General features: G+C 48.8%; 1 protein-coding gene across 6 annotated transcripts in view; it reads left to right on the forward strand.

The window, feature by feature from the left end:
* VAC14 (VAC14 component of PIKFYVE complex) overlaps positions 1 to 25130 on the forward strand; it is a 214505-nt gene that overhangs the window by 101360 nt on the left and 88015 nt on the right. For all 6 annotated transcript variants that reach the window (XR_004375754.2, XM_075073743.1, XM_032795394.2 and 3 more), the window contains one exon: positions 11871 to 12003. Coding sequence is in view for 5 of the 6 variants with exons in the window: in XM_075073743.1 (XP_074929844.1) it covers positions 11871 to 12003 (133 nt within the window). In the remaining variant the exon portion in view is untranslated. The remainder of the gene's footprint in view (positions 1 to 11870; positions 12004 to 25130) is intronic.

Raw genomic sequence — 25130 nt, forward strand, 5'->3', positions numbered from 1 at the left:
GTCAGAATGTTTTGCCTTGGTGATATCTGTAGGGCCGGTTCTGATGTCCTTTGTAGTCCCCCACTCATGCGTCGGTATATGAGGCACCACCAGTCCTATGCTCTCTGTTCCTTCTTACCGTGTGACAGTTGGTCGGGGCACCTTCCTCTTGCTTTGCCAGAGCGATTGCGGTTTCTGTTAGCCTACTAACTGTTCTTTTTGTATAAAGTTAACAATAGTTAGTTAGTAATTAGTTGTTAGGTGTTAATTTAGTCCCAGCAGGGACTTTGCCCCGGGGAGGGCATGCCCCGGTCTCTGGACTTCAAACCGTGCTCAGCTTGTAGTAAGTATGCAGGTTAGTGATCCCCAAAGCAGTTTCCTAAAGTGTTTGGGGGAGTTGCACATGAAAAATAAGTGCAGAATCTGCAAAAACTTCTGGCCGAGAACCCAAAAAGAGTGTGACATTTGTCTTAAAGCCCTCCTCATGGAGGCTGCACTTTGCCTGGTGTGGGAGCCGTCCCACTGCAATTCAGCACCTAGTTTGCATTGGTGCAGAGCACCCTCCTGGCTTCCTCCCAGTGCTGCTCTCTCTCGCAGGCCCAAGAAGCGCCAGAGAGCAGCATGGCTTCCTAGCACAGAGAAAAGAGAGAGGGGGTGTTGAGCAAAGGACCCTGTTTGGGCCTCTCGTCCACCCCAGAGCTCCAAGGAGGTATTTTTCCAGCTGGACCCCTCAGCCCACCCAGATATCGACCTCTGACTCCTGGGAGCAGTAGGGACCCTGGCACTTGTTAGTACCATCAATGCCCGAGGCAGCTGGGGACCTTATAGCCCTTCTGGCACCACCTATGCCGTGTCCAGCAGTAGATACAGCTAGGGTCCCCAGTCCAAGGGCAAGCCAACTATCAGTCCTCAAAGGGCAGTGGAGATTCATAAGTCTCTGGAGCAGAGGCATCGGTCCCCAGCCAAATGTCCACGGTTACCAATAGCGCACTCGCGGTCCCTGCCAATGCAACGCAGATCACCTGCATCAAGGCACCAGTCTCCACACTCCTGGTACCCGTCGTCCTCCTGTCAGCCAATGCCTCAGAGAAGGTCTCCATCCCCCAGATGGCCTTTGGTGCATCAGTCACCACTGATGCAGGATCATTCTTCACTACCATGGCACCAGTCACTACCTGTTAGGCACTGGCCCCCCATTCCTAGAGTCAGTAGCCAAACACAAGCTTCCATGTCCCCACCCCCTTAGCCTCCGGGGACCAGCACGGCACCTGCAGTGGACCCTTGACAGCAGGAGTCTGCCTCTGATGCCGTGTTAGCACCACTCTTCCCTTGCCGTGAGAAGCGACTGCCTACACTGCTGGTACCAGGTTCAGAACATGTCACGGATTCTGACACAGGGATGGTAGGACAGGTACCAATGTCAAAGGAGCCCTTCCAAATGAGGGATAGTGTGCCAGGCCCTCCCCCCATAGTGTTGTCATCGTCCTCGTCACCGGGCGTGGTGGTAGCGGGGCCCTGGCACTCCACCTGTCTGGATGACTTCAGGGCACACCAAGCCCTATGTAAGAGGGTGGCTTCCAACCTGGGTTCGGAGGCTGAAGAGCTGGTGGAACCGCTGGACACTTTTTGACATCTTAACGGTGGCAGCCCTGACATGGGTTGCACTGCCAGCCTATGAAGGGGTTTTAAGGATTGGTATGGCACTTTGGCAAACCCTTCATCTATTCCACCAACATCCAAGTGGTCTGAAAAGAAATACTATGTCCCTGCCAAAGGGTTTGAAAACCTGTGCACCCATCCGCCCCTGGGCCACTAGTGGTACCGGTGGCTAATGAGAGGGATAGGCAGGGGCAGGCAAGTGCCCAGCCTAAAAATGACGCTGAGAGGCTGGACCTTTCTGGAAGAAAAATTTATTCAACGGCCAGTCTCCAGTTCTGGGTGTCAAACCATCAGGCCTTGCGGGGGGGATACAGTTTTAACTAATGAGACTCCCTCAGTAAGTTCAAGGACTCCCTGTCTCAAGACCTTGGCCAGGAGTTTGCACTCATTCTGGAGGAGGGCAAGATGGTCATGAGGGGCTCCCTCCAGATGGCCTGAGACGCGTATGACGCAGCAGCCAGAGTTGTTGCCTCGGCCATGGTGATGAGGCACAGTTCCTGGCTGAAATCCTTGGGTCTATCCCAGGAAATGCAGTCCTCCATCCAGGACCTTCTGTTAGAAGGGAGTGCTCTCTTCTCGGAGCAGACTGATGCGAGGTGGCGTGGCCTGAAGGATTCTCAAGCCACTTTGCGCTCGCTTGGCCTCCACACGCTGCAAGCTGTGAGGAAGCAGTTCTGGCTGCCTCTGCCACCCAGGTCCTGGGAGCCTCCTCGGCAAAATGCCTCTGAGAAAGAGACGGGGTCTAAACTCAGTCACCCCTCTTTCTCCCATTTGCTTGCCCACTGTGGTCCTGCAAGACATCCAAGGGGCTAAAGACAGGCATTTTGGTGGTGTGCACGAGGACAGTGCCCCAGTCAGACTCCAGGATCCACCCTCCATGGTCAGCATGGTCTCAAATAACCTCAGACCATTGGGTGATCAGCATAGTATCCCTGGGCTACGCCCTGCAGTTCTTGACCACTCCTCCCTCCCACTGCCCTTCCCTGTCCCTCTTCAGGGACTCTTCTCACGAACAAATCCTCATTCAGGAGGTGGAAACCCTCCTACGGCTGGGGGAGGTAGAGGAGTTCCCTTGAGATATGAAGGGGAAAGGGTTCTTCTCCCAATATTTCATAATCCCGAAAGCAAAAGGAGGCCTACGACCTATTCTGAACCTGTGCCGCCTCAACAAATATCTCAAGAAGTTGAAGTTTTGCGTGGTCTCCCTGGCCTCCATCACTGAGACTGGTACTCCGCCCTCGACTTGAAGGACCCATATTTCCATTTTCTAGGGGCACAGACGGTTCCTCTGTTTCGTGGTGGGCCAGCGCCATTTCCAATTCACGGCGCTATCCTTTGGCTTCTTGTCTGCCCCGAGTGTGTTCACAAAGGGTATGATACTAGTGACCGCTTACCTGAGGTGTCAAGGTGTTCAGGTTTGTCCATAGCTCGATGACTGGCTCATCACGGGAAGGTCTCAGGCCCAGGTGCATAGGACCCTTGATCTGTGCACTCCAACTGTCAGGATCTGGGTCTGTTGATAAACAAAAAGAAATCACCTCTGTCCCCTGTGCAGCATGTAGAGTTCATAGGAGCTATACTTGACTCTACACAACCCAGAACCTTCCTCCTGGAGGCCAGTTTCCGGGCTATGTCTGACCTAATTTCTCGTGTGAGGGCCCACCCCACTCACTACTCCCCACATGTGCCTGAAGCTGTCGGGCCACATGGCAGCTTGTACTTACATGACAGGGCGCGCATGGCTTTAGCTGAGACCCCAGCAAGCATGGCTGGCATTGGTCTGTGTCCCCAACAGACACAATCTGGACTGGGTAGTCATGGTATCAGATCACAGCCGGTCATCCCTGAAGTGATGGTTGGCCCCTGGCTTAGTGTCAGAGGGAGTTCTCTTTGGTCGCTGATGCTTCGGACCTGGGGTGGGGAAGCTCACCTCTGTGATCTCAGCACGCAGTCATTGGTCGCAAGATGATCGCACTCTCCACATAAACATCAGAGAGCTCAGGGCGGTGTGCTTGGCATGCCAGGCGTTCCTGCCTCACCTGAGGGGCAAGGTTGTCCAAATCCTGACGGATAATCCACCACAATATTTCTTATCAACAAGCAGGGCAGAGTGCACTTGTCAGCTCTTTGCTGAGAAGCTCTCTGGTTGTGGGACTCTTGTGTACAGCAGGCCATCCATCTCATGGCTGCGCACCTTCTGGGGGCAGGAATGTGTTAGCAAATTGCCTCAGCAGGACCTTCTCATCTCGCCACGAGTGTTCAATCCATCTGGAAGTGCTCAGCGTGATCTACAGAGGTGTGGAACTTATTCGTGTCCAGGCAAAATAGGAAGTCTCACATCTTCTGCTCCATTTGTGAGATTGACAGAGGCTCCCTGTCAGACGCCTTCTTACTCCCGTGGTCAGGGGATCTGCTATATGCTTTCCCGCCAGTGCTTCTAACCCACAACGTCCTCATGAAGATCAAGCAGGGCAAGAAGAAGGTAATCTTGATAGCTCTGGCTTGGCCTCGCCAGCACTGGTTCGGCACCCTGCTGGACCTCAGTGTCTGCTCTGGTTGGACCTGCTGTCACAGAATCACAGCTGACTACTGCACCCGAATCTAGCAGTTCTGCACCTGATGGCTTGGTGGTTGCATGGTTAAATGTGGAAAAGCAGGCATACTCTGCCAGTGTTTAACAGATCCTGATGAGTAGCAGCCCTCCACCAGGGCGACCAACCTGGCCAAGTGGAAACTGTTCACGTGTTGGGCTTTGGACCAAAATCTTTGTTCCAAACAGGCCTCACTCCAGTCAATCCTGGACTGCCTTTTGCATCTCAAGCTCCAGGGCCTGTCTCTTTTGTTGGTTAAGGTCCACTTGGCTGCTATTTCAGCCTTCCACTCTCCAGTACAGGGCAGCTCGGTCTTTGCTCGTGACATGATGATCCAGTTTCTGAAAGGTCTGGAGTGGCTCTACCCTCAAGTCCATGACCCTGTCCCACCTTGGGACCTGAACCTTGTACTGTCAAGGCTCTCGAGTCTTCCCTTTGAGCAATGGGCTTCTGTTCCCTTCTGCTGCTCTCATCGAAGGTCTCCTTTCTGGTGGCGATATCATCAGCCTGTAGGGTCTCTGAAATTGGAGAACTTGTCTCGGAACCACTAAATACAGTGTTCTCTAAGGACAACGTTCAACTGCAGCCGCACCCAGCCTTTCTGTCCAAGCTTCATACTAACCAGGACATGTATTTACCAGTCTTCTTTCCAAAAACCTCAGAAGTCGGACAAGGAGCATAGACTATACTCTCTTGACATCAGGAGATCACTAGCCTTTTCTATTGAAAGGACTAAGCTATTTCATAAGTCAATGCAGCTCTTCATTGCAGTACCAGACAGAATGAAGAGCCTTTCTGTTCTGCTCAGAGAATTTTCATCGTGAATAACCGCCTGCATCAGGTTTTGCTATGAACAGGCAAATGTGCCACTATCGGCGATCGTAACTGATCCTTCGACCAGACCACAAGCCTCATCAGCAACCTTTTTGGCCCAGGCGGCAATTCAGGATATCTGCAGGGCCTCTACCTGGACCATCCATACGTTCATGTCCCATTACACGATCATCCAGCAGGCCTAGGACGATGCTGGCTTCGGTAGAGCAGCATTGCAAGCTGCACAACTGTGAACTCTGAGCCCACTTCCAGGGATACTGCTTGTGAGTCGCCTAAAATGGAATCGACATGAACAAGCACTTGAAGAAAAACGGTTACCTACCTTTCATAACTGTTTGAGATGTGGTGTTCATGTCCATTCAGTGACCTGCCCTCCTTTCCCACTGACAAGTTCCCAACAAGAAGGAACTGAGAGGGCACAGGCCCGGCGGCATGCGAGCACGGGGCTCAAGAGGGCGCCAGAGCCAGCCCTATGAATACCCTAGGGCAAAAAATTCTGATAGCGGTGCCTGTGGGTGTGCACACATCTAGAATGGAATGGACATAAGCAACACATCTCGAAGAACAACAGTTATAAAAGGTAGGTAACCATTCTTTCTTCCAAACAGCTGACCATTGCAAATACCATGTGTCTTTTCTAAGTGCCTTTTCTTTGATTTGCATGTGCAAATCAGCAGGGGGAAGAAGTGCATTAAAGCTGGTGTGGCCATTGTTGCAGGGATTTTGCAGCTTTACAGTTCAAATGAGCTGTTTGACATTATGTACTGAGAATCTGGAAAGTGAGCTCAGAGCCTCATCTGGGCTGGGTTTCTCCAGATACTTTCTGGAGAGCTGAGAATGTGCTCTCTGCCTGCAGTTCTAATTCTGTGTTCTTCAGGTCTTGCAGGGTCACTCCTTTCAAGGGGAAGATGTGCTTCCCACACCTCTTCGTTTTGTTCCTTCTACAATGAAGGAGCTGTCTGCCCCATCACTCCTACTTTCCTTCCAGCCATCAGCACTTAGCCAAAGTGGTTATAAGGATCATATCTGGTCATGAACTCTTCAGGGCTGCAACTTCCTTTTCTAACCTACACTACTCATCCTGTGTCGAGGGTGCAGATGCTTCAGCTCTCTGGGGAAAGGTCTGGCATTTTTCTTGGATCCCATTTAGGAACCGTGTCAAGAGAAGATTTAGGATTTTACTGTGTCCCAGGGAGACTTCACAGCCAAGCTTTGGGAAAGAGGAGAAGAGTACAGGGTCTGCACCTATGTTAAATGCCTACACTCTTCATTTTGGTCCACAAGAACATTGGATGTTCCCGTTTGCTCTAATTAACGCCACTAAAGCCAAGCTCTAGGGCTGGTATTTGCGGTGCGTATGAGCAGAGACGGTTCTTCACACAGCTACCCACACTCCCACCAAAGAGCAGCGAAGCGCTTGTGATCTTTGTCTGCATCATGATCAGTAAGTTAGCAGCTGATCTGGCAGGTTACAAATCTGCAAAGTCTAGGCTTTAAAAAAAAAAAAAAAAAAAAAAAGTGTAAACTTCAATTAATTAATCCACAGTTTTCTTAACACCTCTTCCCGCCTGTGTCTCACGCATCTTCATATAAATACTTGAGTGCTGATCCTAGGGTTTTATTGCTCTAGAATGTGCAAGCCCCTTGCGGTGACAGAAGGTGAGTGGGAAGGCCCTGGAGTTAGAATAGCACTGAAACCATAATATGAATGAGATCTTGTGTGGTAGGTGCGTAGTTCTGTGGGGATATGGCTTTGCCTTCTCTAACCTTGTTAGCTCACGTCTTGTTTCCATGGAGCAATCTTATAGGTCCATGAAGCTCTTCATATACAAAGCTTGTGAACTCTGTCATGGTGGGGACACACCTTCATGCAAAACAAATGTTCGGAGGGTTTGGGAACTCTTCAGGAGAAGTGTCACCTGTCTCCAAACATACCTCTGTGAAAACACTGTCCAATCTGCTTAAATTGCAGTGCTTCTAAATTGATACGTAATTCAGGCTGGAAAGTGTTTGATCTTTTGGTTTGCAGGATGAAGGAACGTACCTGAAAGTAAATGAAATCTCATGGCACGTAGGCTGTTTTCAGCTCTATGGGAGGTCTTCTCTGGCTGTGGAGCTATGGCCATCTTGTAGTCCACTTAGATTGGAAGACCCTTGGGGCAGGGACTGTCCTCTGTGCAGCGCCTTGCACAGTGGGTCCTAATTCGTGACTAGGGCTCCTAGGTGCTCTGGAAATACAAATAATAAACATGAATAGGCTGCTGCATGTTTGGGGTTCTCTGTAGAGCTAAGCACAGCAAGGTGGCCTAGGGAGGGAACTAAAAATTAGAGGCAGGGAAGCTAATGAAATAAGGAGCTGGCAAGAAGAACTCCAATGGTTTAACTTTATAGCAGTATTTAAAGACATCTCAGAGAGGCGTGTGGCTGATTGCTGGCTGGGAATGCTTAGGATGCAATGATGGAAGAGACAACTGAACCTGTAAGTCTCTGAAATGTAATTGTGAAAATGACCTTCATGTACAGAGCTTATACAATACCTGTCAGAAAACCCTACAGCTTTCCAAATGAAGCCCCCCAGAGAGGGCTGCCAAGAATTAAAGGGAGCATGGAAGGAAGGTATTGATCCAACAGTTCTCTACCTGAGTAAGCTCAGGATATTCTCTAAGGGGAATGTGCTGTTGTTCAGTACCCATCTGTTCCACTGGGGTGTAAAGTGAGAGTGCCCTTCCCTTTCTGATTGAGTCACAGTGCTCCTGGACACAAGGAGTCTCTTGCTATTTATTGCCAAATGGACTTTTTTCATTGAAAAGTTCCAAGAGAAGAATGCGAGGTGTTTTCAGCTCCTTGGCCATGTACAGCTGTAATGCTACATGTTTCAAAGTTTGCCTTTGTTCCCAACCTGGCATCTTTATATTTCTCCTTCTGCGAGAAAGAAGGTGAAGCTGGGATAGCTCTTTTGTCTAAAATTATGGTTGATATATTCTATAGCTATTGACCTTTTTTGCATAAGTTTATGTTGCTGAGAAAAATCCAGTGCAGTTTTGGTTAACCACATAATTAAGCACTGAAAGACCTTGATAGGTGGCAAGATACCTCTGCTTCCCCACCCCTGAAATGGGAGATAACTTCCCCTTTTTCTCCATGTTATCATGGACTTCCTACAGCAACAGCTTGCTCTTGAAAGTGATAGGTTTAGCCTAACTGCACATAAGTGCTTCTTCCCTTCTCCCTCCTGATCAGCATTTCGGATGCTCTTCCCCTGAAGGCTCTGGTACACCCTACCTTCCTTGGATTCCTAGGGTTAAAACTGGGCCAGTATTTGATCTCAGTGGCTCTGCAGAATGCAGATGAAGGAAAATGCTTGATGGTGATGCTTGCATGCATACCGCTGAGCTGACTCTCAGTGTACCGTGGGAGAACCATTGCTTCTTGATCTCAAATTTTGCTGTGACATGGGGAGGGAGTTTCTCAGTCACTAGCAACCAAGTCCTGCAATCCCACAACAAAACCTCTCACCAGAATAAAACATTACAATTCTGCTGTGCTCACAGCTGTGCGACCTGGCCACCATACAAATGACACATCAAACAGCTAGAGGCCTTCCATATGCAGTCTCTGCGCCATTATGGGGAACCGCTGGCAAGACAAAATTACCAACCTGGGTGTTCTCCAAACGTCAAATGCCACAAGCATCAAGACCGTGCTGATAAAAGCCCAGCTATGCTGGGTTGGACACATCATTCGGATGCCTGAACATCGACTCCTCAGAAAAATTTTCTGTGGAGAATTGGCAGAAGGACACGGGAATCAAGGCTGCCCCAGAAAGCACTACAAGGACAGCATGAAGAACAGCACACACAGTGGAGCAATAAAAGGGGTCATCTCTAGAAGGCTGCATTAAATAGATCAGCCTAGCGACACGCAATGCTAAGACGTAGGTGGACCTTGCATTGAGAGTCAAAGAGCAGATCATAGTTTGTTCCTTTCTTGTGGAAGGGAGCCTTGTATCTGGGGGCCTGCTGCTGAGAGAGACCACTTCCCAGCAAACGCTCGTCGTGTCCTTGACACCGTCCATTCTGGAGTGCTGGAGGAACTCAGCAGACATGGTCATGAGGAGAGAGAGGCCTCTTCTAAGAAGGGTCTTAGTCCAAATTTCTGCCTGAGCAGGTGAAGGGATGAGAGCGTGATGGGAATGGAGTATGGTTGGGGAAAATCCTGCCTCAGTGGATGGAGCTGGCATGATCAAGGGCATCCGCTTTCAAGCTTCCAGATCCCCAACTGTCAACCTCTCTGGTGCTGAAACGTGTCTGTCTCCATCCTAACTGGATTTTTTCCAGGCTGTACAGCTCCCTGCCTCCTTGTGGGTTCTCCAGTAAGTGAGACTGTCTTAGCAGGCCAGCTTTGCCTTCTCTTTGGAGGCTATAAACAGCATAATTTCCCATAGGTATAAGGTACCACACAGATTTTCTAAGCAAGCACATTTATTCTTAAGGTGAAAGCGTTAGACAAAAGATATTACAACAATAAAAGAATTTACATATATGTTAATTAGCTTACCAGAGATCACCTAACTCCAGCAAGGGCTCTGGCAGGTGATCATCCTTCAAAGCCCACCAAGGCATTTTCTGTGGCCACAAGTTCATGACAGCTCTTAATTCAGAACAAGCACCCCCCATGAGTAGCTCAAGTCCTTCCAAACCCTCCCAGAAACGATTGGGGCCCCCTTTAGACAGAAGGTCTGCAGAGCACTGGGGTGACACGCTGTGTTTAAAGATGGGCTGCTGCATATGGTAGCGTCTGTAGTGTTTCTATTTTGAATCTCCTGTGAACAATGAGGAACAGCTGTACTGGCTATATGGAGGGTATGGATATATTTCAGCTCTGGTTAATGTATTCACTTGAACACATGCACCTTTGTATTGGAATATTTTGTTTTGGCAATCTAGTTTCTTTTTATCTGGATTATCTTAGCTGCAGCTGAGAGGGAATACACTGCTGTGGTTAGCACTTGCTTTCTGGGACTGGCCATTCAAGGTTATTTAAGAGCATGGGCTGGGATTTCAAAGCCCCCTAAGGGAATGGGTGAAATTCAATGGGAATCGATGCCTGATTCCTCTGCACATCCCAGCCATGTTGATGTCTCATTTCATTTCCCCCTGGAATTTGTAAGCGTTTAGCTTTTGCCAGCTGGGAGGCTGAACATTACCCACTTGTGCCAAAATCTGGATCACTGGCATGGAGACCATGCTGGCCCAGCAAGACACCATATAGTAAATTTTCAGTCTTACTTTTCACTGTGCTTTTAATTGGATACACCATGACCTGATAATCAACTCCCAGCTCAGTACAAATGGATTAAAAAAAATCAAGCTCTAAGTTATCATTCGATCTGTTGAGAAGTACCAAAGACTTTACTCCTCTCTGGATGGGCTCTTTAGTAGTGCCCTAGCTGTATCATTATGGCTCTTTCCCTCTCTCACAGCAATTCTTCCTAATTACTTCTACTAGTAGTTAAATAAATGAAGTAGATACCTTAGTTTCATCATTTGAAAGCAGTCGTTATTGGACAACTTCTCTGAGGGTGAAGTTTCTGTTTCTGGGGTGAAATTGTCTTAACACTGTCTGTCTGGGTATCTTGAACTAGGAAGTGCATTTTTCACACCTCTCCAGCTAACTGGCATACCAAGACCCTTACACAGTTCAATTAACATGCAAATAGTATCTTATCAAGTTATCACTTGTCTCTCAGTGAGATTAGGCTATGTGAACTGAGGCTTCTAATTCTCTTACAAGTGCATAAAAACTCTCAGATCCATAGGCGTCTAAAGTAATGGTGCCCATTGTAATAACTTGATAAAGCTAATAAATTATAGTAGTAACACCTAAAGCCCCAAATAGAGATTGAGACCTAGTGTGTTAAGAGCTGTACAGACACTCAGTAAAACATAGTACTTGCCCCAGAGAGCCTGTCTCAGCAGGTTAAGGGCAGAGTCCGACATGAGGTGCACTATCCACTGGGCTGCACTGCCTTTATGCTCACTACTAACCTCTTTGCTTTTGATCACCAAATGAAGGTATCTTTCTGATGCACCTTTCCCCACACACCTACCTGTCTCCCAACAAATTCCCTGTAAAGAGGAAAAGAAAAAGTCCTTAATAAAGGCATTTGTAAGTCAGCGTTCAGTTCGGGCTCACCAGTTAGTCATTCTTAAGATTACACTTTGTGATCACCAAATGCTGCAACTTGAGCTGTGTTCACTAGTGCCAGACCCCGACGTGAAACTTCCTGAAGGAGAACGTAAAGAAATGAACTCAGCAGTGCAAAGAATATCTTCATTAATTCAGTTCCTGTGCTAAGCCCTGGCTCAGCACTTGAATGAACTATCTATTCAAAGTGGCAGTGTGTGGGTGGGGCAGAGGGGTATCTGTACTGGTGTGTAGAATCACAGTAAAGATAAAGCTTAGACTACATGGCGAACTGGTCTGTGCATAGTTTTTTGCATCGATTTAACTATATCTGTTTAGAAACTGACCCACATAAATCTGTGTAACCTCCTGTGGGGATGCAGTTATCTTGGTGTAAAGGTACCAGACATTCATGGAAATAACCTACATAGATAAGTACCTCAAGGAAAGACCATTGGATCTTGCCTTAAATCCTCTACCTGACTCTCACTGCCACTCTCCTTCCCCTACCTGACAGGTTCATGCTGGAAGAGTCAATGCATGTCACATGGACAGAATTGCAATTCAAAGACAGCTGCACTTGTGACACTGTTCTGTAACTTGCTCTCCTTCCCCCTCCAGGTATGAAAGGCATGGAGTGCTCCCCCTCCACCCCCACCATGAACTCCTACTTCTACAAATTCATGATCAACCTCCTCAAGAGATTCAGCAGTGAGCGGAAGCTGCTGGAGACCAGAGGAGCATTCATCATCAGGTCAGAACACCATATTTCTCTCTTGCTTTCTCAGACCACAGCTTATGCTAAGAACATCTTCCTTCTAGGTGGTATGTGGCATTTTAGCCTAACACTTGCCTGGTTCTTTGTGGTCAAAGACCTCTCTGCAAGCCGTTTTTGTTTGCCAGTCATTGCAGTTGATATTTTTAAAGCAAATGAATTAATTTTGCACATGTTGAGACACCATATTTTTCACTCCTATCTCCTGAGGTTAAATATTACCTAATCAAGCTTTTGTTTCAGATCCTATCTTGCTGAGAAACTAACAAAACAGTGGGAGTGTGAAACAGGCTATTCTGTGGGTATGTGGATCCTCTTTCGTCAGCTGGTGCAGGGTACAGTGTGGGGTAGTATTTGTGTGCGTTGATGATCCGTTCAGAGCATTGTCAGTGAGATGTGTACACTCAACAGTTGGCACCGCCTGGTAAAACTGGTCACTTTAAGAGAGTTTTTAACTGGGAAGGCGAACAGAACTGTGAGATCGGTGTCTTGGTCTCTTGTGTGGTTTGATTTCTGTTTCCAAGGAGCTGTGATTAAGTGGTGGATACTGGAGAAACTTGCTTTGTGACAGACCGCTGGCAGTATGTTATCCTTAACACAACGGATCTGGGGCGGGGGCAGCAAATTCTGCTGTGCTTGCTCAGAAAGAATCAATGTGAAGGTCACAAGGGAGGCAAAGGGGAAATTCAATGGGGGTAGAGCCCAATTGTGTAGCAGCATTGAGGTATGCTCGAACTGGGCACCGAATGAGCATGGATATTGAATTCCATGGAACTCCCTCTTGCAGGGCAAGAGGAGGTCAGAAGCGGACTGGATGGATGGAATAATTGCAAAAGGTCCAGGGTTAAGTATTAACCGTGTCGCTTACAAGGAGTGTAGTGATCAGAGGCTGCAGATGCATGCCTAGCCCTTATGTCTGCAAGGAAAACCTTCAAGGCGTGTCTAACGGCAGCGTTGGCTGCCTGAGTCTGCAGACAGCCTGAAACAACAGAGGAGAGGAAAGAGTTCCCCCATTCATTTCAAGGGGAAGTTAGGGTTTGAATTTGCCGTTAGATCTGTGTTAAATATTCCTGCTAAAACTATTAGCAATGAAACGTTCGTGTACACTGAGATTGTGGGTGGGGCATGAGTGCCACCACTCTTTCCCCGGCAGGGGGAAGGTCTGTAAGATTTTTTTCACCTCTCCTAGTATATCCCCCACTCCACGCTTATATTACACGTCAGTTCCGCTAAGTGTCTGATCTCAGGAATCACAGGAGAAACTCATTTCCTAGTGCCTAGGTTGACATGTGCTAATGGCCTTCTCCTGTAGACGTTTATACTATGAGGGATTTTTGTAACAGCAAGTGCTTTCTCTCTTCCCTGCCTTCTGCAAGTGGGAACACAAGGCCATGGCCTGTGTGCACAGTGCTTGAGAGGGAGTGGCAGAATGGTCCGGTTTCTGATTAGAGGGCCATGGCACAGTAGAGAACTATACCTGGGTTTCATTCTGGTTGGGAGCTGTACAGTTTCCTGCCAGACATTCGTCTGAACTACGGTCAGCTGAGCTATTTTGCATGGGGCAAATGGCATGGGGACCAAAGGTTCCTGCAGCTGGGCTTGCTGTGCCATTTCCCAAGAGAGATGAAATTGAGCCAAGCCATGGCAGTTTAACGTGCCAGTGCTTTTCATGCTGACTTGTGGCTCCAGAATCCAACCTTCCAATTAACAGAGAAATGAAGTCTCTAGCCCTAATGGCTATGAAGAATATGTTCACAATGTGTCTGACTCTCGTAACTGATACAATGATGACTCCCTGAGTCTGCACGCAGCATGATGCAATAGCTTGGAGAGGTATGAACTGCCCCATTGATCTCAGGAGGTGTTAATTCTTGAGTTTAATATGGGCAGTTTCAATGCCAGTATTAACTTTCACTGGTTTAAAGCAAGTGAGAGAGGAGGAGGAGGAGGAGGGAGATGTGACATTGCACTCTATATGATTTTATAAAAATATGCTAATGAATGAATATAATGTAACTGAAATATGCTTCATGCAAAAGGTCTCTTGTAAGGTATCATTACAAAGCTTATAATCTACTGGGTGGGGTCATCCTGTTTCTTTAAATGTATCTCTTGTATCTAAAACTGGAAACATGAAATGTAATTCTGAGGGCCTATTGTAATTATGCAAAGTGTGGGCCATTAATGGTGGTTTGGAATCTTGATGGCTCCCATCAACCAGGACAATTGACTGTGGATGGCTCTGTTTGCAGCCAGGCCTTTCTGTGAGTCAGGCTGGGAGGAATGAAGGCTTGAAGTCTTACAGTGACTTGTGATAATGTCACCTGAACTGGAATCTATCTTTAGCCTGGTGCTTTTCCAGTGAGGAGGGGTGTGAACCCAGAGGGACAAAGGATTCCCGCCTTATGCAAAAGATAGATAAGTGGGTGGAACAGAACAAAGGGGCAGCCATCATGAGGAATCCCCTAGCTACCGCTGAGCTGCAACAAGGGCTGTACCGGGGAAAGGACTGTGCCCAGACTAGGAAGGAGTCTAGTCTGAGAAAAGAAACTTACTGAAACATTTCTAAGGGTGAGATTTGACCTGTATTCACTTGTATTACTGTATTAGGTTTAGGTTTGTGTGTTTTTTATTTTATTTTACTTGGTAATTCACTTTGTTCTGTCTGTTACTACTGGAACCACTTAAATCCTACTTTCTTTATTTAGTAAAAATCACTTTTTACTTAATTAATTAACCCAGAATATGTATTCATACTTGGGGGGGCGGGGGCAAACAGCTGTGCATATCTTTCCATCGGTGTTTTAGAGGGCGAACAATTTGAGTTTACCTTGTATAAGCTTTATACAGGGTAAAAGGTATTTATTTGGGTTTAGACCCCACTTGGCGTTGCGCATCTGAGTGTTAAAGGCAAGAACACTTCTGTAAGCTGCTTTCAGTTAAGTCTACAGCTTTGTGGCACGGGGTTCAGACCATGGGTCTGTGCTGGAGCAGACGGGCACGTCTGGCTCAGCAAGACAGGGTGCTGGAGTCCCAAGCTGGTAGGGAAAGCAAGGGCAGTAGTAGTCTTGGCACATCAGGTGGCAGCTCCCAAGGGGGGTTCTGTGATCTAACCCATCACAGGAGAGTTTGCTGGACTGTCAGTATTTGTTCTGTTGTCACCAAGACCCATAGATCATAGGAACCACTGGTGCTATCTTCAGTGCAATCTTTTCAGATTGTCTTCAGTGTATTTGTTCCAACTATTTTCTTAAGTAGAGCCAGTTGCTTGATTATAATTGTGGTTTGATATTAAAAATGTTCAAGAAACCAATAACCAAGCCTTCGCCCAGTGGTTTTTCAATCTTTTTCATTTGCAGACCTCTACAAAATTTCAAATGGAGGTGAGGACCCTTTGGAAATCTTCGATGTAGTTTGAGTGGTTAGCCGATTTTATTGTCTAATGACAAATCTTTACAATACAAAAAGCAACAAGTTCATACTTTTCCAATCCTCATGGGAAGCTGTTCTCTTTGTGGCAAATTGCCGGTACTGATCTGCTGGGTCTCGCGCTTTCTCTTCTCTGGGGTAGGTTCAGGGCGCTATTGCTTGCCTCTGAACTGGTTCTTAATCACTCCCCTAGTGTCCTTGGAGGAGAGGAGTGGAGAGTAAGGGACCTGGGCCCGCCCTCTACTCCAGGTCCCAACCCAGGGGCCCTGAGGGTTGTGGTGAACCACTTGAGCTAGCGGTTCCTTTCCCTGGGTTACTTCCCTCTCCTATCCTTCAGCTTGTGAAGGGCTTCTTGCCTCCCTTCTACACAAGCCTGGTGGCGGCCCCCCCGCCCCGTGTGAGGGTTCTTGCTCACTTCTCAATTGGTGCCCTTACTAGGTTTTTTGGATCACAAATCCACGCGCACTCTCAAAGTTTGTTCTCTCTTATAAATCTTTCTTCTCCACTTCTGCACCTGCCTTGCTCCACCACTTCTCTTCCCTCACACTGTTGATTGGCGTCAGGTGCTCTAGTTAATCTAAAGCAAACCGTCCTCCCTTGGCAGGGAATAAAGCCCCCTGCTAACACTCTCATGCTGCCCTCTGGCCATGCTATATCACATCTTGCAGTATCAGTTCATCCTGCACAGAAGGTGTGCTCCAAAGTAAGCATTCAGACTAGCAATATTTGTAGTGGAGAGCTCTCTATTCGTCTCCTAAGACTGAAATCCACCAATCAGCTCTTTACCTTGTTTTCCTTTAGCCACCTATTCCTTCCTTGTCTTTTTTGTTTTGGGTTTCACGTTCCAAATACTAGTTGTGCTGTGGAGGCACATCCCAACCTGTACTGAGACACAGAATGAACGTATCTTGTCTTGACAGGTTTTATATTTGCTAGTGCTAAAGCTGAGTTCAATTTTGCAAAGTGTTGTGGGATACTTAGCATGGGTGAACAGAGCACAATACAATTCCGTTAGCCCAGCGTCCCAACACTATACATACCAAGATTAATATCGGCTGCACAATGGTAAGCTGGTGTGTGTCATCTATATTAATGTGCTGTGCAATACATGTGTGTTGGCTAACACCGCAGTCCAGTTCTGCACTCACTGAGCAAGCCTGCCTACTACTGCATAACATGCTAACATCCTGCAGATGCCAGGCTGACTCTGGAGTGAAGGCAGGGTGGTAAGGTGGTACTGGAGAACATGATGTGCAGGTGTTGGACAATCACTGACGTCCTAACAGTTTCTCTTTCTTGCTAGTGGGCACTGGGTTATAAGGATAAACAAAGTAGTTCCCACAAGTGAATCATTAAGAGAAGAACACAGAATGGTTTCCTCATTACTATCCTGTTGACCTCTAACCCATGGCCTGAGCTCAAGTTATCAGCGAAATAATCATATTTTTGAAGGAGTTAAGATGCTTTCTAAACCAGTGTAAATGAAAATGCTCTGATGCAAGTAGGAATAAGCAAATAAGCTTAAAGATTATTTTAAATTGGGCTTGGCAGTGGTCCTGAAGCATAGTATTCAGCTTGAGGCCCAGTGGTAGCAATGGTTAGCAGTAAGTTAGCATTAGCAAGTAACCTTGGGTCAGAAGATTTAACAATATCTATTTTGTGATAAACTGTAAGACTGTAAAGCCTTTTAGCTTGAGTTCCCTAACTGCATTGTATAGAGAACCTTCTGTCTGCGCAAATGCTTACGGCAGTTGTCGGAACCCCACCCATGGGTAGCAGAAATGGCAAGTATGAACAAGGGGCCATAGGGTCTCAGAAATAGGTCTCTGTAAGAGAATAGGTGCATAAATGGGGAATCAATCCCAACCCGTGGCAGGATGTCAGGATAGCAGGATGGTGGCAACCTTAATGTTTAATCTCACTGTGACAGATCCAAACCAGTGGGGTACAGGAGTCTGGTAGAGGGCAAATATACTGGTCACTGGATGAGTAATTTTCTGTTCCCTGAGTGACCAGAGCAGGGCCTGCACTAGAGTAATCAGGAACCTGCTAGAGCCAATTAAAGTAGACAGGCTGATTAGATCACCTGTAGCCAATCAAGGCAGGCTAATCAGGGCACCTGGGTTTAAAAAGGAGCTCTCTCCAGGCAGGGGAGGTGGAGCCAGAGGAGAGGAAGTACGTGTGAGGAGCTGGGAGCAAGAGGCGCAAGGAGTTGAGTGAGAGGCTGTGCTGCTGGAGGACTAAGGAGTACAAGCATTATCAGACTCCAGGAGGAAGGTCCTGTGGTGAGGATAAAGAAGGCATTTGGACGAGGCCGTGGGGAAGTAGCCCAGGGAGTTGTAGCTGTTACAGGAGGCACTATAGACAGCTGCAATCCACAGGGCCCTGGGCTGGAACCCAGAGTAGAGGACGGGCCCAGGTTCCCCCCAAACCTCCCAACTCCTGATCAGACACAGAAGGAGTTGATCCAGACTGTGGGGAAGATCACTGAGGTGAGCAAATCTGCCAAATAAGCGCAGGACCCACCAAGGTAGAGGAGGAACTTTGTCACATCACCTTAAGGCAGGGGTGGGCAAACTTTTTGGCCCAAGGGCCACATCTGTGAATAGAAATTGTATGGTGGGCCATGAATGCTCACAAAATTGGGGAGGGGGTGAGGGCTCTGTTTGGAGGTGCAGGATCTGGTCTGGGGCCAGAAATGAGGAGGGCACAGGAGGGGGCTCTGGGCTAGGATCGAGGGGTTTGGAGAGCAGGAGGGGCATTGGGCTGGGTTGGGGCATGCGGGGAGGCTCAGAGGTGCAGGTTCTGGGTGGTGCATACCTCAAGCAGCTCCTAGAAGCAGTGGCATGTCCCTTCTCTGCCTCCTAGGCGGAGGCGTGGCCAGGTGGCTCTCCACGCTGCCCTATCCACAGACACCACCCCTGCAACTCCTGGGTGCCCCTATGTGTAGGAGCTGGAGGGGGGCCATGCCACTGCTTCTGGGAGCCGTGTGGAGCAGCCCCGACACTGCTCCCCAGCTGGAGCACCGGAGCGGAACAAGCCCCAGACGCTGCTCCCCAGCGGGAGCTCAGGGGCCAGATTAAAATGTCTGGCGGGCCAGATCCAGCCCGCAGGCCATAGTTTGCCCAGCCCTGCCATAAGGGTAACCCTGAGCCCACGGATTGGTAAGTGGACATGCAGATTCTGCTGCTGTTCTTATCTTGCTTTTCTAGTTCTAAGATTTTGTTTATATTGATAGTGTGTCTCAACAATCATCTTCTTAATTAATCTCCAGGTAGCAACCAAAGAACAAACCCCATTATTAGTGACAAGTGCGTGTTGCACCCCAAATTAACCGTAAGGCTCCAGCCTTTTTCCTTTCTTTTTATTCTTTATCCCCCACACGGGGCACAGATTCTATCTGTTTTGATTGCCTGCACCCCCAGGTACAGCTAAAACGAAGTGTTGCTCCAGGTGCTTTTCAGTGACTTCCTGTACGCTCCTGGAACCTGGCTTGGGAGCAGAGAATGCGAACAAAATAGTTACACTTAGAAGAATATTTCTGGCTGAAGGAATAACATGAGATGACAAGGAATTGTGGGATAGAAAACGAAGCAGTGACTCTCCCTCTAGTGTGGCCAGTGTTGTCTGAGCTTGGCAAAGAGGGAGGTCCAAAGGGTCAGATGAAGGCTGCCAGGCAAAGTCTGGAATGATCATGGTTTATTTCCTAACCTGTCTCTGGGGCTCAGCAATGGCCCCCTGTAGCTGATGATTATGGAAGACTTTCACCTCTTTTCTGCTAAGTCTTCATTTGCCCCAGGAGGCTGAAGATATGTTGTGTGTATGAAGTTCAGGGAATGTGACTCGGGTGGGTAGTTCTTCAGTGATCCTAGAGGCAAATGAATTTCTGGCAAGTCACAAGTGCAAAGCATCTTCTGCAGTACAGTCTCTGGAGTGATGTTGGCATTCACTTCTGACGGAGGGTCTTTCCTTCTTTCTGGCCAGAGGACGGGTATCGTGCCTGGGTCCTGGACCTAGCAGCAGACGAGGGTGGGTACTGCTCAGTCACATTATGCCCTGGCTTCCTGTGACCTCGGGAGATGGAGGAAATCAGCCCTGGAGAACTGAGCAGTCACCACAAACACAGAATAGTAACACTGCTACCTTTCCATTTCTGCAATGAGTGGCTCCACTCCCCCATCCTTCAGCTAATGGCTTCCCCTCTATGGGTAACTTACAGGCCCATCGCTAACCCCCCTCCTGACAGAAGGGGCCATTGCTGCGGGAGTACACAGAACCCAGTCTCCACTCCCCCTCCGTGAAGCTCTCCTTAGGGGCCTGCTTTCTTCAGAAGGTGCCTGGGGAAAGAGAGTGCAGTCAGAGGAGCTTTTCATCTGCTCTGGGCCCCCTGTGTGCCCGAAAGGCGTGAGATCAGATCAGCAGGCTGCAGTTTAGTAAAGCCTCTTGCCTTACAACCAGGAGGCTCTCTGCTAACTTCTGGCAGGCGCCACAGAAATACCCTCCATGTTGGCCACTTCCCACTACACCGAGTGCTGGTGGGCTCAGACATCCCCTCTGCTGCCACCTGAGCATGCCCTGCTTTGCTCTGTGCCACCTGAAGTCCAAGGCTGGCTAGCTGCCACAAGGCCTTCAAGGAGGCCTGAGCCTTCCACTGCTGCTCAGCGCAACCCCAGAGGCCAATCCCCCCAATTAAACACTGCCAGAGCGAGGCAGGGCTCGCCCAGGCTTGTGCTAGCCAGCATGACAGATGTGCCTGGCCCAAGGGGCCAGAGATGACCTGGAGGCGGAGCTGGCTGAAAATCAGAGCTGGCTCACAGGACACTTCAGAACAGTTTGTTCCAAAATTGTCTGTACTTTGGGTTTTAGTTCCAAAAAAAAAATAAAAAAAAATCCCCCTTGCCTTTCCCTCCCTCCAGCGACGAAAGGGGAAAGTGGCAGGGGGAGGGCCAGTTTTCATCCAGATGTTGGTGAATGAGAACTCATAACTGGCTCCACCAGGGAGGAAATCCCGAGCACAGTCGCCTTAGTAGATGTGTGGTTAAAATGTAGGCTGTTACGCAGCGCCCTGTCTGCACTAGCAGTACCTGCCATTACCAGCACTGGGGCTGGCCCAGTGACAGCAAAGGAGAGAACTTTTCCATGGGAAGAAGTCTGGTGTCGGCCCCACCTGCACTGACTGTAGAGCGAGTGAATTTGACTCCAGCAGAGAAGGGAATGAAAGCCAAGCATATGGGGGGGGGGGGGGAAGGGAGCTGTAATCAGCGTTCACTTGTATTGTCTCCAAGGTCTAAAGAACACTTAGGAGAGAGGCCATTTTATTAAAGACTCAGCACCCCCACTGCTTCCCTGAAGGACTGGCTGCTCCCAGTAGCCACTCTTCTTCCTCCAGGGAACATCTGACCTGAAATTCCTGATATTGCTTTATACAGCCCCATCCTTGGGGAAGACGAACCTTTTCAGGCAGCCTTTATAACCCTGCAGAAGCAAAGGGCACACACCAAACTTCATAGAGTCCTTGGTGAGTCACCTTTTCACCTGGACAAGCATCTGTCTCAGCAGGTGGATGGCTTCCCTGTGGGATCTTGTCCCTCATCCAGATGTTTTCTGCTGGCATTTGAGCACCCTAAGCCCAAACCCTGTGGGATTACTGCACCTCAGAAACTCAGTCTAGTGCTCAAGACACTGCCTCTCTCCCTCTGAACCCACAGACACGTTGCTGCTAGACTTTCTTACATTTCAAGGGGCTGATTTTGTTGGCCTGGAGAGAGGGGTAGGAGTCACAGCAGCCTTTTGCTCACTGCTTCTCATTGCCATCCAGTGTGTGAAAGTGGCCCTGAGAAATACCAGCCGTCAGGCTAACTAGGAGAGATTGACCCTGCCTCCCTCTGCCCTAGCCTGACATGTGGCAAGGAAAGAGTCCGTTACTCACTAGCTGTGGGGTGTGCCATTAAGCAAGAACAAAATATTCATATTCAACTACTGGCTTGCTGAGATGGTTTGTAGCAGCACAAAAATGCAAAGCAGCTTCCAAAGCATCGCATTTTCCCCTGGATCCATCCAGCTATCCTTGAAGCATAAAAACAAGATGAAATCCCTTGCCACTAAAGCTCATCAGACAAGGAGTCAGGTGGGCTTCTGGGCAGCAAATGGCTCCTGGAAGTTCATCCATGCTTTCACTAAAGTATCGTAGGTAGGACGTTGCTCTAATGGGCACGCCTGAAGGCACCATGTTCTCAGGGCTGCAGTGCAGTCATCTGCTCCAGTAAAAAACCTCAGGGGCATGTCTTACTCCATGTACACAGCAGTTCTCTTGCTGAGAGCCCATCTGGGGGTGTTGCTGTGTGGAGAAGTGAACCTTTCTCTGCATTTCAGTGGGTTTGCTGCCCTGTTTGCATACTTGATGTTAACCAGGTTTGTTAGTGTGTTAAATCTAGACACTCTAGTGGCTCGTATGTACTTTATCAACAGTGACCCGCTAGGTCAAGAAATGGCTCCAGATTCTGCAGTTTGCCTACTCGCGGGGAAAGGGTCCATTTACCCGCATTGTTGGAGCTCTTCACAGATGCCAGTTTTGCAGGTTCGGTAAAATTCCCCTCTGCAAAGTGCCTCTGCTCCCAAAGGAGCCCAAAGCCGTTTTCAAGCTTCAACTCGATACTCTCCTCGGGGACGACTGCCTTCCTCCACCATGTGCTGCAGCAGCTGAGGACAGAAAGTGAAGATACCAATAGGAATTCAAATCTCAGCTATCGCCTCTTGGGTGGAGACGTACATCTCTCTCCCTCCTGATGGAAGTTTTTCTAGGCTGCAAAGCTCCCTGTCTATACTGCAAGTTCCCCAGCAAGTCCGACTGCCTAGACAGGCTTCCCTCAGAGGCTATAAATGGTGTAATTGCCTGTAGGTATAAGGTAGCACACAGCTTTTCCTAAGCAAGCACAGTTAGTAGTAAGGTGAAAGCAGTACAGAGAAAACAAATTAGAACAATAAAATAACCTACACCAGGGGTTGGCAACCTGCGGCACATGTGCCAAAGGTGGCACGGGAGCTGATTTTTAGTGGCACTCTGCTGCCAGCTGGGGTCATAGAATATCAGGGTTGGAAGGGACTCAGGAGGTATCTAGTCCAACCCCCTGCCCAAAGCAGGACCAATTCCCAACTAAATCATCCCAGCCAGGGCTTTGTCAAGCCGGCCTTAAAACCCTCTAAGGAAGGAGATTCCACGATCGCCTTTCCAGGTAACCCATTCCAGTGCTTCCTAGTGAAAAAGTTTTTCCTAATATCCAACCTAAACCTCCCCCACTGCAACCTGAGACCATTACTCCTTGTTCTGTCATCTGCCACCACTGAGAACAGCCAAGCTCCATCCTCTTTGGAGCCCCCCTTTCAGGTAGTTGAAGGCTGCTGTCAAATCTCCTCTCACTCTTCTCTTCTGCAGACTAAATAATCCCAGTTCCTTCATCCTCTCCTCATAAGTCATGTGCTCCAGAAAGCCCTGGCGGGCCGAGCCCTGTTGCTTACCCTGCCCCGTCCACAGATCCGGCCGCTTGCACGCTCCCACGGCCACAGTCGCTGCTCCAGGCAACGGAGCTGAGCAAAGCAAGGCGAGGACTTATCGGTCACCCACTTCACAGCCCATTGGCCTGCAGCAGCGAACCATTGCCAGTGGAGCTGCGATCAGCCCGACTGTGACAGGCAGTAAACAACAGGGCCACCCCGCAGGGGTTTCCCTACACAAGCAGCGACCCCAGTTGATAAACACCGCTCTAGACATTAATGAGAATTGACAAAACTGGCCCAGGACTGACGCTTGGGGCATCGCTGACCGGGCTGCCAACAGACAGAAGCGTTGCATTTCACTACCTGCTGAGTCCCGAGATCTAGCCAGCTCTAATCCACCTGTATGATCCATTCTCCAGCCACATGCTTTAACTTGCCAGCAAGAATACTGTGGGAGAACCGTTATCAAAACTTTGCTAAAGTCAAGGAAAACATGTCCACTGCTTTCCCCTCATCCCAGAGCCTTTTCTCTCGTCATAGAAGGCTTAGATTAGTCAGCATGACTTGCCCTTGGTGAATCCATGCTGACTGTTCCTGATCACTTTCCTCTAAGTGCTTCAGAATTGATTCCTTGGAGAACCTGCTCCTTGATTTTTCCAGGGCTGAGGTGTGGCTGACTGGCCCGTAGTTCCTCTGGATTCTCCTCCCTTCCCTTTTGGTAAGATGGGCATACTTCCGCGTTTTTTTCCAGTCATTCCAGGACTCCCCCATTCAATGAGTTTCAAAGATATGCCATGGCTCTGCGAAGCCAATCGCCAACTCCCTCAGCACCCTCAGATTCAGCGCATCGGCCCCATGCGATTGTGCTCATCCAGTCTTTTCTAAATAAGTCCTGAACACCTTCTTTTCACAGAGGTTGGTCACCTTCTCCCCGTACTGTGCTGCCAGTGCAGCAGTCTGAGCTGACTTGTTCGTGACAGACCTGCAGGCCGGCAGTGGGCTGACGGGTCCGGAGGCCAGGACCTCACCTGACGGGCTGGTGGATCGGACTCAGACCGGCAGCAGGCTCGAGCGGGCTCGCTTCCCAGCTGCCGGCCGGGTTCTGTCTGCGCTGTGCGGCAGGCGTCGGGGCAGTTCATCATCCGGCCCCTGTAAATGTAAAGATATTACTGGCAACAAAACCTTAAAATTAGTGATAGACTTGGCACACCACTTCTCATGAGTGCTGACCACTGACCATACACATCGACATGCTAATATGGTTTACGCAGAGATCAACCCCAAGTCCTGCAGGGCCTCTACAGGCGATCAGTCTTGAAACTTCCACTCGAGCTTTTTTTCTGTGCCAAAGTTTGTTTTAATTAGCATGTAAGCCCTCTCTTATCCAGTTTGGGCCGTCTGAACCAAATCAGCAGACAAATTCCCTCTCAGGACACAGTGTCAGAAAGACTGAGTTCCTGCATAAACTGGTGGGTGGGGAGGTTCAGTTTCCTACTCTGCCACACGCTTTGAACCTGGGCATCAATCAGGGTAGATGCATGAGGGGGTTAAGCCACCACTTGTGCTGGGTTTTCAGGGATAAAATTTTGGATGAGGACAGACCTAAAGTCCTTAAGTATCTGCTAGTAGAGCTCCCTTAGCCACCAAAAGCGTATTGCAGACATGGACCCTGGGCCCCCTTGGCTCCCACTTGAACACCAGCAGGATCCTCAAAGTAGGAGTTGCCTGCCGCGGCTCCGCGGGGCACGAAGCCCAGTAGGTGCGCTCGGAAAGCTGTCCTTGATGAAGCCCCCAGCACGCCAGAAGAAAGATTAGGTGGGCACTTGGCACTACTGGTGTGGAACACCCAGCTTCCCGTGTAGACCAGGGCACTATAGATTGACATTGACCAAACTGTTAACCAAGATTGTTGTGTTAAAAAATGGGGTGGGTGGGGGCAAGAGGTGGTTTCAAAAGGCACTGCTTCTGTGGTAGAAAAAATCTGATGTTGCAGAGAGGCAAGGCATGGAATCAGAGGGCTTGTTCCCTATGAAGCCATATGTTAAATTGTTTATCGTTCGTTGGCAGAGCTTTCCCATGCATGCTTGTGCTCCTGGTGAGCAAGCCAAGGTAAGAGCCACGAGCGACTGCAACATGGACAGGGCCCTGAAAGCAGCTGGCAAGAGGGGCAGGCAGGATTTTGT

The sequence above is a fragment of the Chelonoidis abingdonii genome, chromosome 19, assembly GCF_003597395.2.
Source record: "Chelonoidis abingdonii isolate Lonesome George chromosome 19, CheloAbing_2.0, whole genome shotgun sequence".
Taxonomy (NCBI): Eukaryota; Metazoa; Chordata; order Testudines; family Testudinidae; genus Chelonoidis; species Chelonoidis abingdonii.